This window comes from Lepidochelys kempii, chromosome 21 (assembly GCF_965140265.1).
Source record: "Lepidochelys kempii isolate rLepKem1 chromosome 21, rLepKem1.hap2, whole genome shotgun sequence".
Lineage (NCBI taxonomy): Eukaryota > Metazoa > Chordata > Testudines > Cheloniidae > Lepidochelys > Lepidochelys kempii.
In genome coordinates this window covers 14,414,542-14,429,878 of record NC_133276.1, presented here as the reverse complement: position 1 = coordinate 14,429,878, position 15,337 = coordinate 14,414,542, and the positions used below count along the sequence as shown (strand labels likewise).

Here is a 15,337-nt window from a genome sequence, read left to right as displayed (position 1 = left end):
TGCAACCGACCCAGGGTGTCTCTGCTGGTGCATTGCAGGCAGAGGTTGCGGGAGAGACTCACTATCACTGCCTGTACCATCTTCTCTAACAGCATCTCTCCCCCTTCCCCGTGGCTGTGTTTTCAGGAGCAGTCACACAAAAACATTTGCACCTCATTTGCACAAGCAAATATGCAAATGAGTCCTGCTCCCTCTAGCCCAAAGAAACCAAAGAGTGGCCTCCAGGGATCCTGATGCTTCCTGAATGCCAGGGCAGTAACAGAAGGGGGAGGAGATGGGGCAATTTACCTTCTTGGATCATCCTGCTCCTTTCCGCTTCCTGGATAAAGAGGGAAAACATCTGAGTCCTCACAAATCTTTTCACAAACTTGCGGCAGGACTTGGAGGTGATGGCTTTGCAGAACGCCTTCTCCTGAAAGGAGCCCTGGCCGCTCTTATTCCACTTGAGGTGTGATGTATAATGGCCAACAGTTTTAACGAAGAATTGCACGAAGGTTTTGGAGACGTGGGCATTCACTTGTTCAGACGCTGAAAAGGGAATAGAAAACGTACCGTTTGGGCATGGGGGCTGGTATTCACACGACCCCCCCATTAACTCAGGACGTGGACACCTCACAATCTGAATGTATTTACACTCACAACCCTTCTGTGAGGCAGGACAGGGCTATCATGGGGGAATGGAAGGACAGATCCTCAGAAGTATTTACACTCCAAATTTCCTTAAAGGATCTGGGCCGAAATGACCCACCCAAGAATCGCCCCGTCTGTGGTGGGGCAGGAACTTGAAGCCTGGTCTCCTGAGTCCCAGGCTAGTGCTCTGACCACTGGGCCATCCCACCTCTCTTCTCCTGTCTGTGCCACAGTCTGGGGCATTCCAAGGTCCGGGACGTTTTCCATTCAAAAGCAGCTGTAACACCTGAATGGTGCTAAATTGTGTGACTCCCAAACCCAGCCATGGCAAGGGAGAAAAGCCAGGAGGTTCCATTCGCTAAGGAGCCGACAGGAGTATAAACTGAACTGTCCCAATGTGGTATTCAATTGCCCAGTCCAATGGATAATTACTGCTGACCTCCATACTTGGACTTCTTATAACACTTGGCTTCCAAGGAACTCCGAGCATTGTATACACATTCAAGGAATTGCGTCTACCACCTTAAAATGTGAAGTACACCAGCCTACCGAGATGCTAGATGGAGGGCCTCATTGCACGCTGACCTAATTCACATGCTGTGTTCATGTCAGAAGCAATGGCCATCTCCTTCACACATTAAAATCCAATTTCCTGGTGTTAAATCATTAAGGAGAGTTGTGACAGCCACTAGCACGTGGTACTGCCCTTCACAGGCTGTTCTGGATGGAGGACTCCACCTGTTTGATTAGCACGTATACACTGTAGTGGAAGAAGGGAGTCTAGCTGTCCAGATCTCCCAGATCCAGATTTCACTGAGGGATATTCAGGGTCACTGGCTTTCTGTTTTGTCAAGATAAAGCTATCAAGAGCCTTCTGGATTTTTTGCTCCCCTCCCTATTGATGGATTATTTCTCTTCCCTGACTGGTCTCCACAATCCTACATGGTTGTGGAATTTAGGGAGGAAGATGCTCAGCTCAGAATATGGCCACTACAAGAACTGGCAGGGGATGGTACTAGTCTGAAAATGACTTGGTAAAAATCCCTCGTTTATTGCGTTCCAGTGACTCCAGATCACACGTGCTCGCACAACAGCTAGAAAGGCTATGGGTTTTTTTAAATCTCTATATAACACCCAGCCCTGCAAACTCAGCCTGGCGTCTGAGAGTCACGCTGGGCTCTGTCCATTTCGCTCATCCCCACCAATAACGAAGACCGGAATTTAGTATCGTCTGCTAGAATCAAGCTCCTTCTCCTGGAACTGCGCTAGCTCTGTGGAGCTAACAATAAAAAGGGTCTATTTTTGTCAATGAAGTCAGCAGGTCCGACTCTGCTGCACACACAAAGAAATCGGTATAACCATTGGGGCTTCTCTGACCACGGCTGCACTTTAGTTTTCATGCAGAGCAGAAACAGTGTACTATGCCTGCTAGCTGGGGATGGGGAATAAAGCAGAGCACTTCCCAACCTGCAGAACCAGAGCACCGCTGAAATGCAGGTGAAATGCAGCCACCTCTGGAGTGGGGAGCTGCAGCTAATCAGAGCATATCACATTGAACAACAGGTGGGGGAAGCGAAAGGTTGGGTAAGGACCACAAAGTAAACCCCAATCATAGCTAAGTGCCTTGGGATCCTTGACAGTTCTGTGCTGGTCTTTCGAGTGTTGCTTTGAAGACACCCCGGGGCAGATCCTGAGCTGGTGGGAGATGTCACAGCTCCACTAAAGTCAATGTGGAGAGGAAGCCAATGGAGTGATAATTTTACACCAGCTGAGGACTTGCCCCACACTCCATAAGCTGCACAAACCTCAGTCTCTTTCTACCTCTGAAGCGGGAAGGGCTAAGGTGGGACCCAGGGACCCTGGCTATTCCAGTCCAGCTGCTTAGACCACTGAGCTATTCTCTTCGCATGCATGTGAGTCTAAAGCATACACACCACTAGAGATGGTTTGGCTGGAACTGAGAGGGCAGTGTAGGAAATTAGGTCCTGGGTTCTTAGCCCACTTGCCCCAGGATGGCTGGTTAGCCCGGGACGCCGGCAGTCATTTTGTGGGGGCATTCACAGGTACTCCACCGTGCGCACCCCAAAGAAAGAGCTCTCTGCCTACTCTGTATGTTGTTGTTGCTGTTGTGCGTCTTTAAAGAAGTCAGCATCTCGGTCTGCAGCTTGGCCGGTAAGATGTCTCCTTCGTCGCAAACCTGAAAGAGGATGTTCTGATGTTAGCACAGCCAGCTTTTGCAAACCAGGGAAGCCTGAGACGGGGGCTTTTACTGGGAAGAAGGTTTTGAAGCATCAGAGAGGATTCTAGCTCGGCGAACCACTTTCTGAGTGTACCTGCAGGCCCAAAGCATTCTGGAATGAACACATCTCCCCCCACCAGATCCCCTGTGACCCATTCTTTAATGCAGCCATGCAGTCTGCATTACCATAGTCTTGGTGGGGCTCACTAGCTACCGCCAGAAGCTATTGCCTATCAATTTTTATCCCAAAGGATGTTGGAGAGACACCTTCTGCAGGGTTAATTGACACCTCTGTCTCTGACACAGCCTCTCCTCCGCCACCCGTAACGAGAAAGAGACAACACAACAGTCTGAGAAATTAATTTTGCACTGAACTCCCATTGGTCTCTCCCTGCAGGGCCGTGCCCGGGTGTTTTGAAACCAGGAACGCTAACGTTACAGTGTGCTCTGTAATTTCGGGCAAGAGGCCCTGCCCCCCTGAGCCTGCAGAGTGCAAATAATAAGTGACAGGTGGGAAGGAGTGAGTGACAGCTACTGAAAAGCCAGGATTAAGGACCCTACAGTGGCTCAGTAATACTGGTCAAGCAACGAACAAGCACCTGCGTCTAGCGATCGCATGAGGGACAGTCTAAATTGCACCAGGGACACCTACCGATCTTAAGAACTTCCCTTCGCACAGGTCAACCAGCAGCACCTAAAACCAACAGACAGGATGCAGTGTTAGCCAGGCTGCATTGCAAGGCCGCTTCTGAGCAGCAGCGAGTTAAGAGAATGTATTTCAAGAGCAGTCTTCTGTGCCCCAAGTCCATTTGAAAAGCTCTGAGCTGCACCTGATGATGAACTGCTCTAGGTCATTGCAATGGAAAAGGCTTCTCCACCCCTCCAAACTTCCTGCCTGGTGAAAGAGGAGCACCAGTGCCTGGCCTGGGGGAACGAATGGACCTGGGACATGGAAAGGAGATTTGGAGCCTTTCACCTCTAGAATCAGTCACTGGGTCCAATCCAGCCCAGACTGAAAGTGGTTCCTGTCCGGTGTCTCTTGGGACGCCCACATGAGATGAGTTCAGGAGTCTCAGCCCACATCCCCATCGGGAGAGGGCCACAGCCCCACAACTGCCCCATTGTTAGTGCTCCCAGCAGAAGGCCAAGGAGCGCACGGTCCTGGAAACTCTGGCAGTGTCTACACTAGTTTTCTAAGATGTGTGCTCACCTCCCATGAGCTATGAGCAGTGAGACGCTTAGGGCAATGCTGGCTACAGGTTAGCTGAGGGCAAGGAATGCCCCCTTTGTCCCAGGGAATCTGGGCTGAGGCCCTTGCCCAGCTAGTGGGTAGGAGATGATATCAGCATCCCATCTGGCCTAGGGAACAGCTTGGGTGTTACCCTAGGAGCAGGCTGGAGTCCGCTCTTGTTTCCTTCTGGGCCCTTCTCCTGAGGCTGGGATGGAGACAAAATCAGGGCCTCCTACCAGGGCTGGGTTTCCAATTAGGCACAGTAGGCACGTGCCTAGGGACGCCTTGCTTCTCTCAAACAGTGTGCAACACGGAGGTCAGCTGTAGTCGGGAGTGGGGGGGCACGCTGAAGATGCTGTGCCCAGGGGCGCGTAAGTTGTAAATCCGGCCCTGCCTGCTACCACGTGGAGATAACAATCAAGGGGCACGAACAGGCAAACATTCATCTTCAAGCCCGTCTGCGGCATGGGAACAGAGACCCCCTCAGACAGTACCTCCTCCATCGGCTGATCGAGAACCTGCTCTAGGCAGCGCTTCTGGACTCCAACCATGAAGGGCGTGGGGCAACAGACGGTATCGATCAGACATTCCGGAACCACGGGGATGTAGGTGTGTGCCCAGGAGAAGGGGTAGAGAAGAGCTGCCACGGCATGGATGCACTGGGACAGGACGCTGCCGAATAAATAAGGGTTCTGATTAGTAAATGAATTTGGCAAGTAGCTGGCCAGCAGGTTAGGCCTTGGGTGAGACTTTCAGGAGCACCTGAGTGACACAGGAGCCAAAGTCTAAGTCACTTCCAAGGAGAGACAGGCTCCTAAACAGGTGGGTGCTGTTTTTCATAGATTATAAAGGCAGAAGGGACCATTGTGATCATCTGGCCTGACCTCCTGCATAGCACGGGCCAGAGAACATCCCTGAACTTATTCCTGTTCCAACGACAGCAGATCTTTTAGAAAAAACATCCCATCTTGATTTAAAATTTTCCAGTGATGGAGAACACACCATGGCCTTTGGTAAACTGTTCCCATGATTCATAATCCTTGCTGTTAAAAAATATGAACTTTATTCCTAATCTGAATTTGTCTTGCTTCAATTTCCAGCCATTGGCTCTTGTCTCTTAGATTGAAGAGCCCAGTATCAAAGTTTTGTTTCCCTTATAGATACTGCTTAAGACTGATCAAATCACCCCTTCATCTTCTCTTGGTTAAGCTAAATAGATTGAGCTCCTGCAGCTCAATTTTACCCGCCTATGTTGGCTGTTTTTGGGAAGTCTTCCTCCCCTTGGCACATGGCAGTGTTACCAACTCTCAGGATTTCATCACACATCAATATGTGATGTTCTTCTTAAATCCCCAGTTCCTGGAGTCAGGTGATTACATCAGAATCTCAGCTTTCTTTAATGAAGAAATCGAAAGAAAAGTAAGTTTCTAGCTCTGTGGTTGCGGAGAAAAGTTTGAATACGTGTCCCTTAGGGCTCAAAAACCAGAAGAAAAAACTCCCACATAGGTATTTTTTTTAAAAATACCATGATTTTGGGGGCCAAAACCTCACAGGTTTTGAACCCTTGGAGTTGGCCCTGCTGCCGGTGTTGCCCCACCAATGCTCTGAGTGGCAGGGCACCGCGATCCGGGGTGCCTCCAGATTTGCCTTTTTGGTACAAAAAGTTTCCCCAACTAGAAAACAATAAATTGAATTTCAGACTAAACTCCCCTAGAGAGAAGAGGAAACCCCCTGTCCTCAGCAGGGGGCCCAACAAGCTGCACTGCCATCAGCCCACACAACTAGCCTTCCCCTACCCCTTAGCACAAGCTGCAGGTTGGCTTTGCCACCTGGGAGGGTCATTCTCTTTCACTCTAACACAAAACCCTAACAGTGACCTCAGCAGAGTTAAGGCAAAATAACCTCCCAAATGCAGGGAATGGGGGACGGTCATATATACTGATCCGTTGACACAAAAGCTGCTAAGTTTCCGAGTTAATAATAATCATACCTAGCTCTTTTCATCAGTAGCTCTCAAAAGGAGGACAGGCTCATTATCCCCATTTTGCAGATGGGAAAATAGGCACCGGCTCTGTGGGTGCTCCAGGGCTGGAGCACCCACGGGAAAAAATTAGTGGGGGCTCTGCACCCACCGGCAGCCAATCTCCCCCCTCCTTCTCCCCTCGCCGAGCGTGCCGTGTCCCCACTCCTCCACCTCCCTCCCAGCGCTTCCCGCCCCCCCGCCACCTAACAGCTCTTTGACGGCAGTTAGGACTTTCCAGGATGGAGCGGGAGGAGTGGGGATGCAGCATTCTCAGGGGAGGAGGTGGAGAAGAGGCAGGGCAGGGGCGGGGACTTGGGGGAAGGGGGTGGAATGGGGGCGGGGCTGGGGTGGGAAAAGGCAGGGCAGGGGTGGGGCCAGATGTGGGGCTGGGGCACGGGCAGGGGTTGAGCACCCACCAGGCAGTGGGGAAGTCAGCGCCTATGGATGGGGAAACTGAGGCTTGGGGAGGGAGCATGACTTGCCCCAGGTCACCCAGCAGGCCAGCGGCAGAGCTGGGAACAGACCCTAAGTCTCCCAAGTCCTGGTCTGGTGCTCTCCCTGCACAGCGTGAGTCTGAGGAAGCTGGGGTGTGAATTGCTTTTCGGTATATGTTGGAAGTGGAAGCCTTGGGGAGTGCGATATCGACAGCATTGTGGTTGAAAGGAGTGCACAAGTCTTCCCCCTTCACTCCTTATTTCAATGCTTTTAAGGCTTAACCCTCACTAGACAAAGTTATCGTTTGCTAATTTTATAGAGAGGATCCTTCCGCAGGGCGGTCAGTGTGTGTCGTTTTCTTCCAAGGGTCTGAAGAGTGAAAGTCTCTGGTGGCTGGGATCAAATCAGAGACTCCTTCCTGCTGATGAGTCGGAATGAGGAAATCCGAGAGGGAGAGGAGAGATTTGAATCGACGGGCTGTCTGACGAGGAGTGAGCATAACCTTTACGCTCTGCTGATGTTAGCATGAGAGGGTGACTTTCCTGGCTACCTGCCTCCTTGGGCTTGTCAGCTTAGTGAGGATTAACCCTTTGGGCTCAATTGGGAACAGACTCCAGCTGACTTGTTAGTCTATCATACATAATAATACCACCTTGCTCTTATCTAGCACTGTTCATCCACGGAGCACTCTGCAAAGGAGGTCCTTTTACAGATGGGGAAACTGAGGCACAGAAGGGCATGTAACTCGGCCAAGGCCATGCAGCAGGCCAGTGGCAGAGCCAGGGATAGAACCCAGTCTCCTGAATCCCAGACCAGTGCTCTGTCCACTAGATCAGACTTCCATGCCTCATGAGCAGTCTGAGGTCAGTGACCCTTTGCTTGCTCAGACTCCTCAGGGTCCGCTCCCAGAGTGGAAGGTTCTCAGCTTCTCTCTCCTCCCCTGCACCTGGAATTAATTTATTCTGATTTTATCTCCTGAACTGGATGGGGCACAAAAAATTAATCACCACTTACTGCACTGTGGGGATGGGGAGGGTGCCCTCAGCCAGCCCCAACTACACCTACCCTGGGGCCGAGATACACGGAGTAGCAGACTTCAGGACACGTCATTCGACACTTGCATCTGCGTCTGCCCCCTTACGAAGGGGGAGTGGAACCGAGGGCACCTGCAAGCTGCATTCCAGGGCTGGGCGAGCTGCATGTGACTGGTACTTACGAGTTGAGAGAATCATAGGACTGGAAAGGACCTCGCGAGGTCATCTAGTCCAGTCCCCTGCACTCATGGCAGGATTAAGTATTATCTAGCCCATCCCTGACAGGTGTTCGTCTAACCTGCTCTTACAAATCTCCAATGATGGAGATTCCACAACCTCCCTAGGGAATTTATTCCAGGCCTTCACCACTCCGACAGTTAGGAAGTTTTTCCTAATGTCCAACCTAAACGGCCCTTGCTGCAATCTAAGCCCATTGCTTCATGTCCTAGCCTCAGCGGTTAAGAAGAACAATTTTTCTCCTTCCTTGTAACAACCTTGTATGTACTTGAAAACTGCTTTCATGTCCCCTCTCAGTCTTCTCTTTGCCAGACTAAACAAACCCAATTTTTTTCAATCTTCCCTCATAGGTCATGTTTTCTAGACCTTTAATCATTTTTGTTGCTCTTTGCTGGACTCTCTCCAATTTGTCCACATCCTTCCTGAAATGTGGCGCCCAGAACTGGACACAATACTCCAGCTGAGGCCTAATCAGCGCGGCGTACAGTGGAAGAATTAGTTGTAGCTCTCTGAAGCTCCCAGAACTAGCTCTCTGGTTAAGTGCAGGGCGCTCACCTGAGCTCCTCTGCCACGAAGATAATCCGTCGCTCCAGAACCGCAGAGGCAAAGAGCCAAAGGATGTTTTCCGGACTGAGATGCTGCAGAAGGGCCTGAAACTCCACGTGTTCCAGCCAAGAGTCCAGGGGCCGCGTGAGTTCAATGAGCTGATGGGAAGCAGAGGGGACACGAGTGAGCTAACAAGTCACTAATTAATTCTATTAAAAGCACCATGCAGAAGGTCTCAGACATGCTGGGCTGGGCCCTACCTGCTTCCGTATGGCGGAGGAAGGAGGCAGGAAAGGAGTGTCATGCGTGCGGGGGGGTGTCATGCGAGATCTTTGCAATATTACAATTAGTTAGGATTACTTTTTGGTAGTGCCCAGCATGGGCCAGGCACTGTCCTGCCCAGAGTTCATCGATCTAACAGACCAAGAGTGGGGGAAACTGGTGCACCAAATAAGAGCGTGGCCGAGGCAATAAGTGACCCTACTTAACCGTGTCCTCTCTGGGGATGTGCCTCGATGCAAACCCCGAGCACAGATAGGCACGGCCTCTGTTTACTGGTGGAGATGACTCCAGCTTGACAGCGGGATAAGATCGTGACAGGCAAGCCATAGCTTTCCTGGTGTGTACCATATAGCTATGCCCCAGACTAGAATCGGCACAAGTTCCCAGCGGGGACCAGTCCTCCACTTCAAAGCTGCTTTACCAACACCATGAATTCATAGGTAATCCCCAATTACCAGCAATCACCAGGAGTTCTCATCAGCCCCCAGCAGCCTTGCGGAGCTTCTCATGAAGGGCTCTCCGAGTGCAGGGTGGGAGAAAGTGCAGAGACATTGGTAGGAGGAGCCCAGATATCTGGGTGTCATGTCTGGCCTGCCCTGGTTTTGATGGAGGATATTTTAGGCCTTGTCTACACACATACTTGCACTGGTTTAACTAGACCAGTTTACAAAGCACACCCTTAGTTAACCAGGAACAAACTAGTATGTACACCAGGCCTTAAGGGGGTTGTTTTGTGAGCCTCACTGAACCGGGTGGGTGGTGTTGAATCTTTAACAAAGATATCCTTTCTCCCAAGTGTTCATTAGGCATTGGAGTGTATAAATTCTAGGGCCAGAAGGAACTACTCTGATCACCTAGTCTGAGCTTCTACATGATGCCAGCCAGAGAATTTCCCCCAGCGATTCCTGCACTGAGGCCAGTAACCTGTGACTGAGCTGGAGTGAGACACCTAATCTGGATGTTGAGACTCCACGGGATGATGTCACAATAACCTTCCTGGTTGAAAATTTGCATCCCAGTTCCAGCGGTAATTTTTCTGACTTCCAGCAGTTGGACACTGATCTGCCTCTGTCCGCTAGCATCGATTCCTGTACTAGCTTTGTCCCATGCAGGTATCTATGCAGCACCATCTCGTTGCCTCTTACACATCTCTTCCAAATGGCCACATCAAGCAGCATCGAGACGGCCACAAAAGGAGAGGTAATGGAGTGCTGCAATCCCTGTACTTAGTGGCCATTTGGAATGCCTGTTTCCAGACACTCCTACCCTTCTCTACATCTTTTCCTGTTAGGCTGGTTAGACCTCATTCCAGCCCAGGTGAGCCCTTACAACTAATTGGTGTCATTATATTACGTAAAAAGAACAGGAGGACTTGTGGCACCTTAGAGACTAACCAATTTATTTGAGCATGAGCTTTCGTGAGCTACAAATAAATTGGTTAGTCTCTAAGGTGCCACAAGTACTCCTTTTCTTTTTGCGAATACAGACTAACACGGCTGTTACTCTGAAACCTGTCATTATATTACGTGCCTTTGCCAGTCAGGTGAAGCCAAACCTCTCGCCAGCCTCAAAAGCTGAGCCCTGGATTACTGATCCAGGAGAAGCCCCAGGCATTCGGAACAACCTCCCACCACTCAAAGTGGAGGACCTTACTTAGACCTTAGTCCAGCCCGGGCTTTGCTGCACATTGGGCTACCCACAGGTCTCCATCACCCTCTCTCTCCCACGCACTGCCAGCTCCCAGCCTCGCCTTCCCTAGCAGCGGCTCCCTTCTCCACTGGCAAGGCTGGATAAGCCGCCACGCTGACGCTTTTGAAGAAAATGCTCCCATCTCTGCAGTGCTGCCAGCAGCCAATGCATGAAGCAATAGGCCAAGTCTTTACACAATCTTACCCTTCTTGCTGCAGCATCACAAGAGATTTCATAACCCAGGAAGTTGGCAGAGCAGAACCTGTGCCAAGCCGGCTCCTGCTCTCAGTTACACCCAGCACCCAATGTGCAATGGGACGAGGTGGCTGCAATGCCCCATTCCAAAACAACTGCTGCATCAGTGCACTGCAGTCAAACCTCTCAGGTCAAAAATAGGAATGCGTTGTCTGCAGGAGGCAATGCACTCAGCTCAGCCCCCCTTCAAAGCAGAGCAAGTCCCAGTTTGCACCTGTGTTACATCAGCAGCCCCCACCCCAGTGCAGAGGAGGCCTAAAGGCTTGTCTCCATTGCAGGGCTTGCACTGACAGGACTGAATTGTACAATTGCAAACTCCTAAAGCAAAGCCAATGGTACGGAATTAAGCTAACAACAGGCACCAGTAAGGCTGAAACTGATCCCCATGCATCTGTATTAGGGTTTGTTACGGTTTAACTAGATAGGTTTCAGAGTAGCCGCCGGGTTAGTCTGTATTCGCACAAAGAAAAGGAGGACTTGTGGCACCTTAGAGACTAACAAATTTATTTGAGCATAAGTTTTCGATGAAGTGAAACTCACTTCAGCTCACTTCATCAAAAGCTTATGCTCAAATAAATTTCTTAGTCTCTAAGGCACCACAAGTCCTCCTTTTCTTTTAACTAGATAGATATCTAAAATCATAGAATATCAGGGTTGGAAGGGACCTCAAGAGGTCATCTGGGCCAACCCTCTGCTCAAAGCAGGACCAAGCCCCAGTTTTTGTCCCAGATCCCTAAATGGCCCCCTCAAGGATTGAACATTTAGCAGGCCAATGCTCAAACCACTGAGCTATCCACCCCCCCCCATCTTTTTGTTAAATGGGCACAATTGTCTACTATAAACCCAGTGTCTTGTCTCTAGCCCTGTCAGCTGAGAAGAGCAGATGCAAAGCAGTCTCTGCACTCAGCATGAAACAATAGCTCCAGGAGAGGTGTGAATGGCTGCCATTCAACAAAGGGAGGTGTGAATGAAAGTGATTAAAAAGGCCATGCTGTTAACTCTTTCACTGCTGTATTTGAGCATGAGCTTTCGTGAGCTACAGCTCACTTCACCACGGTATGCATCCGATGAAGTGAGCTGTAGCTCACGAAAGCTCATGCTCAAATAAATTGGTTAGTCTCCAAGGTGCCACAAGTCCTCCTTTTCTTTTTGCGAATACAGACTAACACGGCTGTTACTCTGAAATCTTTCACTGCTGTTTTTGTAGAAACCTTGAGCTAACTGCTTCCCTGTTGCTGAGCACAGTGAGTGTCACTTCTTAGCAAGGGCGGCTGCTGGAGAAGGAGCACTTCAACCCACCCCACATTTAAAATCCTCGCCGCTCTGATCAAATGGGGGAGTGAAAGAGGCCAGGCTTCTGCTTCCTTGCCCCGAAAGCCCAAGCTTTCGCTGACTCAGCAACCAAACAACTCAAATTAGGAGTGGTCAGTATAAAATTGTGAGCACACTGAAAAATCCGGACACACAGTCAAATCAACTAAGTGTAATACAACTTTCAGTAACACAAGGGATCCTGCACGGATTGTATGGGACTGCAGAGGTAGGGGAAACAGTGCAGGCTCCTAGGGGCAGTGTCATGTAGTTCCAGGGACCTGGGATACACTGTTGCAATTCCACTGAAACCAGTTTTAATCCAGATTCACACTGGTGTCTCCAAAATCAGCCTCACGTCCTTCGACCTGACGCCAAACTCCCCAGCTCCTAACCTGGCAGGGTTTTCCCTGTCACTGATGACAATTGCTTACAAATCATTTCTTCGCACAGCTGACTCGGCCACGCCACCCTTGTCTGCACCCGGCATGATTTTGCTCCCCTTTCCCACCATTCAGTCCAATTCTCCACGCCCCAACCGTGGGCCCCCTGCCACATCTGCTTTCTCCCCCCAGCTCTCATGCTGCTAGGCGTCACTTCTCTCCCCTGGTTGCCTGTTAGAGCCGAGCCCCCCAAAGCATGCTTGGGAGCAGAGTGAGCTGTTCTAGGTGGCACTGGACTTCTAGCTCTGGCTGACATGAAAGGATGCCCAGCACCTCTGGAAATCAGGCCCAAGGGGGTCCAAGCTGGGCTCCCAAAATCAGCAGCCTCTTTGAAATCATGGCTTGCAGGCTGCAGGGAGAGGTTGCAACAGCAGCTTCAAGAAGTGTGAACGCCACATCCGCTGGCATTAACGGCTGTTTGTGCTGATAGATCCTCGCAGCAGGACCGACAGGGAGCATTTCACGGAGCGCTACACCAGTTGTGTACTGGGCAGCGCCCAGCTCACTGCACCTTCCGGCCACCTGGGAGAACCCGGCCATAGCGGTCAGGCTGGAATATGGAACACCTGACCGTCTCCAACTCTCCCCCAGAGGGTGGAGAATTGATGGAACTGCTGGCTCGATCTCCACTGGTATGAAGCGGCCAGCTCGTTCCAAGGGGTCGTTCTCTAACCTGTCGTTCCCAGACAGCACAGCCTCGCTCTTCAACTCAGCCAGCGCCCCTTGTCCACCCTGACCTGTGACCCTCGTGTATTACTGCCCCTAGGCAGCCGGAGACATGAAGTGCATTAGCAGAGACTGTACTGAGGAAAGCCTACAAAGCTCCGGCTGGCCCGACGGCCAGACACACGCTCCAGCACGGCCTCCTCTTAGACCAGCTCCTAGGGGTGGAGAGACAGGCCCTGCTGGAGGTCAGCAGCACCCGAGCACAGATTACTGAGCCGACACAAACCTCCGTTCCGGAATCAGGGATGAAGCTTTTAATGGTGACCGTTTTCCCCGGAGCCGGGAAGGGGGATTCGCGGAGGCCCTGCATGAAGGGGTAAATGACGGCCATGGAGATCTGCCGCCTCTTCTCCACTTCATCGAGGATCTATGGGAAGGAGAGACCCGTCAGCCACAGCAAGGCAAAGAATTCCCCGACTTGCCCCCGCCCGGCCCCCCACCCCCTCCCGGCGGCACAGCAGCAGCTCAGTTGCGTCCTCACTGGGGAAAAGCAGCCAGCACCAGCCTCAACACCACAGGCCTCGCCCTCCACCAGCCTCAACACCACAGGCCTCGCCCTCCTCAGCCCCAGAGAGGTGGCCTTCCGTGCCGCGGCATCACCAGCTGCTCCCCCAGGCAAAAGTCCTTCCCTGCACCGAGCTGTAGATCTGGCAGCAGCAAGATGGGGACCAGCAGCTGCACGAGGCCCGGACAGGGCATGCAGGCTGGGTTAGTGTTTTGCCCGTGAGAGCCGGCGTTCCTACCTTGGAGAACAAGCCAAAGCAGCCAAGGCAGCTGATGATGCAGAAGACCTCTGGGAAACGAGGGCCCCGGCCAACGGGCTGAAAGAAGGATCAGCACACAAAGGGTTAACTGTACCCCACAATATCTTACCCCCTCTATCAGGTGCACCGAGCCAGCCCCCCCATGCCAACCCCATCTGCCACTCGGGGCGGGGCCATGGCCTCTCCGAGGAATGCAAAGCCAGATGTCAGCAAAGCTAGGAGCTGTCCATGGCTTGGCCTTGCCTGCCTCCCAGAGACCTGGTTAATGATACCACCCGCCTACAGCCCAGCTGGTCCTCCCAGGCTACGTAAACTACAAGTCAGGAAACTTGCAGAACAAGCTGAAAAAGCAAGGAGGCTGGTACCAGCCCTGTTCCTCTCCAAACTCAGCTGCAGAAGATGCCCCACCCCAGAAGCAGACGCATATACACAGTCTCTGAGGCAAAGGGAAGGCGCTTAGGACTCCCGCTGGCCCACAGACCTCCAAAAAAAGGCCCTGCAGGCCGACTAGAGGAATTATTGCGGATGCTGCCCAGCATGCTGCTGGAAGCCCCAGGCATGGAGTGGGGGTGTAGCAGGTCTGGGGAGGGGCACAGGGTAACAATAGAGACCATGGAACAGAATATGTGTCAGGAAGGCAAGTGAGGCTTTAAGCTGGCAGCTAGCGAAGCATGGCAGGTTTGGGAGAGACGGGTCCACAGGCTCATGGTGGGGATAAAGCTGCAGGCAGGAGACACTGAGGCAGGGTCTGTGGTTGGGGCAGCATACTATAGCCCTGACCCTCCATGCACACCACCTCTGGAGGGCGTCACTTACCCGCCCCGCCACAACGTCTGCCTCCCCAGCCCCGAGGGCAGGCAGCCAGCGGGGCGGCTCAGGAGGGGATTCCGACTCCCTTCCTAGGGTGGAATTCGGGGCCGGGGCGGAGTCTGGTTCAGGAATCGTCGGGCAGAGACGAATGACGCGTCGCTCGGCAAAGACCTCGATTTGGTTGGGGGGAAGGGCCATAGCTGGGTGCACTAGCTCGGACTTGTCTCACACTCAATGCGCACAGAGGCTTTGGCATGCCAAGGCGGTGATCCATGGCGAGGCCTCTCAGGCAGCTGAGCTGGCTTGTCTCCCCGGCCGGGATGCTATGTATTCCCTGCTGGGGGGCATCTTTAGGGCTATTTCAAGAGAACCGAAGCAGGCAACGATTTCAGAGCCCGTTAACAGTGCAGCGCAATTCCCAGCCTGCACCGATCTCTGTCTGCTATCGCATCATGTCAGGCCTTGAACACAACGAACAGCAAACAGGGCCTTGGTGCTGGGCAGAGGCAGGACCACGTGGGTTCCACAGTTCCTGGTCTGCAGGATTGTGCTTCAGCATCTAAGCACCAGACTAAAAAAGCTTGTGAGTTCCTATCCTTTAAGGGCTTGAAGAAAAGCTTGAAAACACGGACTAAGAGTCACCGAAGCCCCTACACCTTTCCTGAGCCTGCAGACAACGGAA

The 15,337-nt window shown here is 52.0% G+C and overlaps 1 protein-coding gene across 1 annotated transcript in view; it reads right to left on the bottom strand.

The window, feature by feature from the left end:
• DENND2D (DENN domain containing 2D) overlaps window positions 1-15,337 on the bottom strand; it is a 29,574-nt gene that overhangs the window by 1,443 nt on the left and 12,794 nt on the right. Inside the window, exons 5-11 of the mRNA XM_073319808.1 lie at window positions 13,825-13,902; window positions 13,308-13,448; window positions 8,385-8,533; window positions 4,595-4,772; window positions 3,522-3,563; window positions 2,737-2,827; window positions 289-528 (exon numbers count right to left, since the gene is read on the bottom strand). Coding sequence (XP_073175909.1) covers window positions 289-528; window positions 2,737-2,827; window positions 3,522-3,563; window positions 4,595-4,772; window positions 8,385-8,533; window positions 13,308-13,448; window positions 13,825-13,902 — 919 coding nt within the window. The remainder of the gene's footprint in view (window positions 1-288; window positions 529-2,736; window positions 2,828-3,521; window positions 3,564-4,594; window positions 4,773-8,384; window positions 8,534-13,307; window positions 13,449-13,824; window positions 13,903-15,337) is intronic.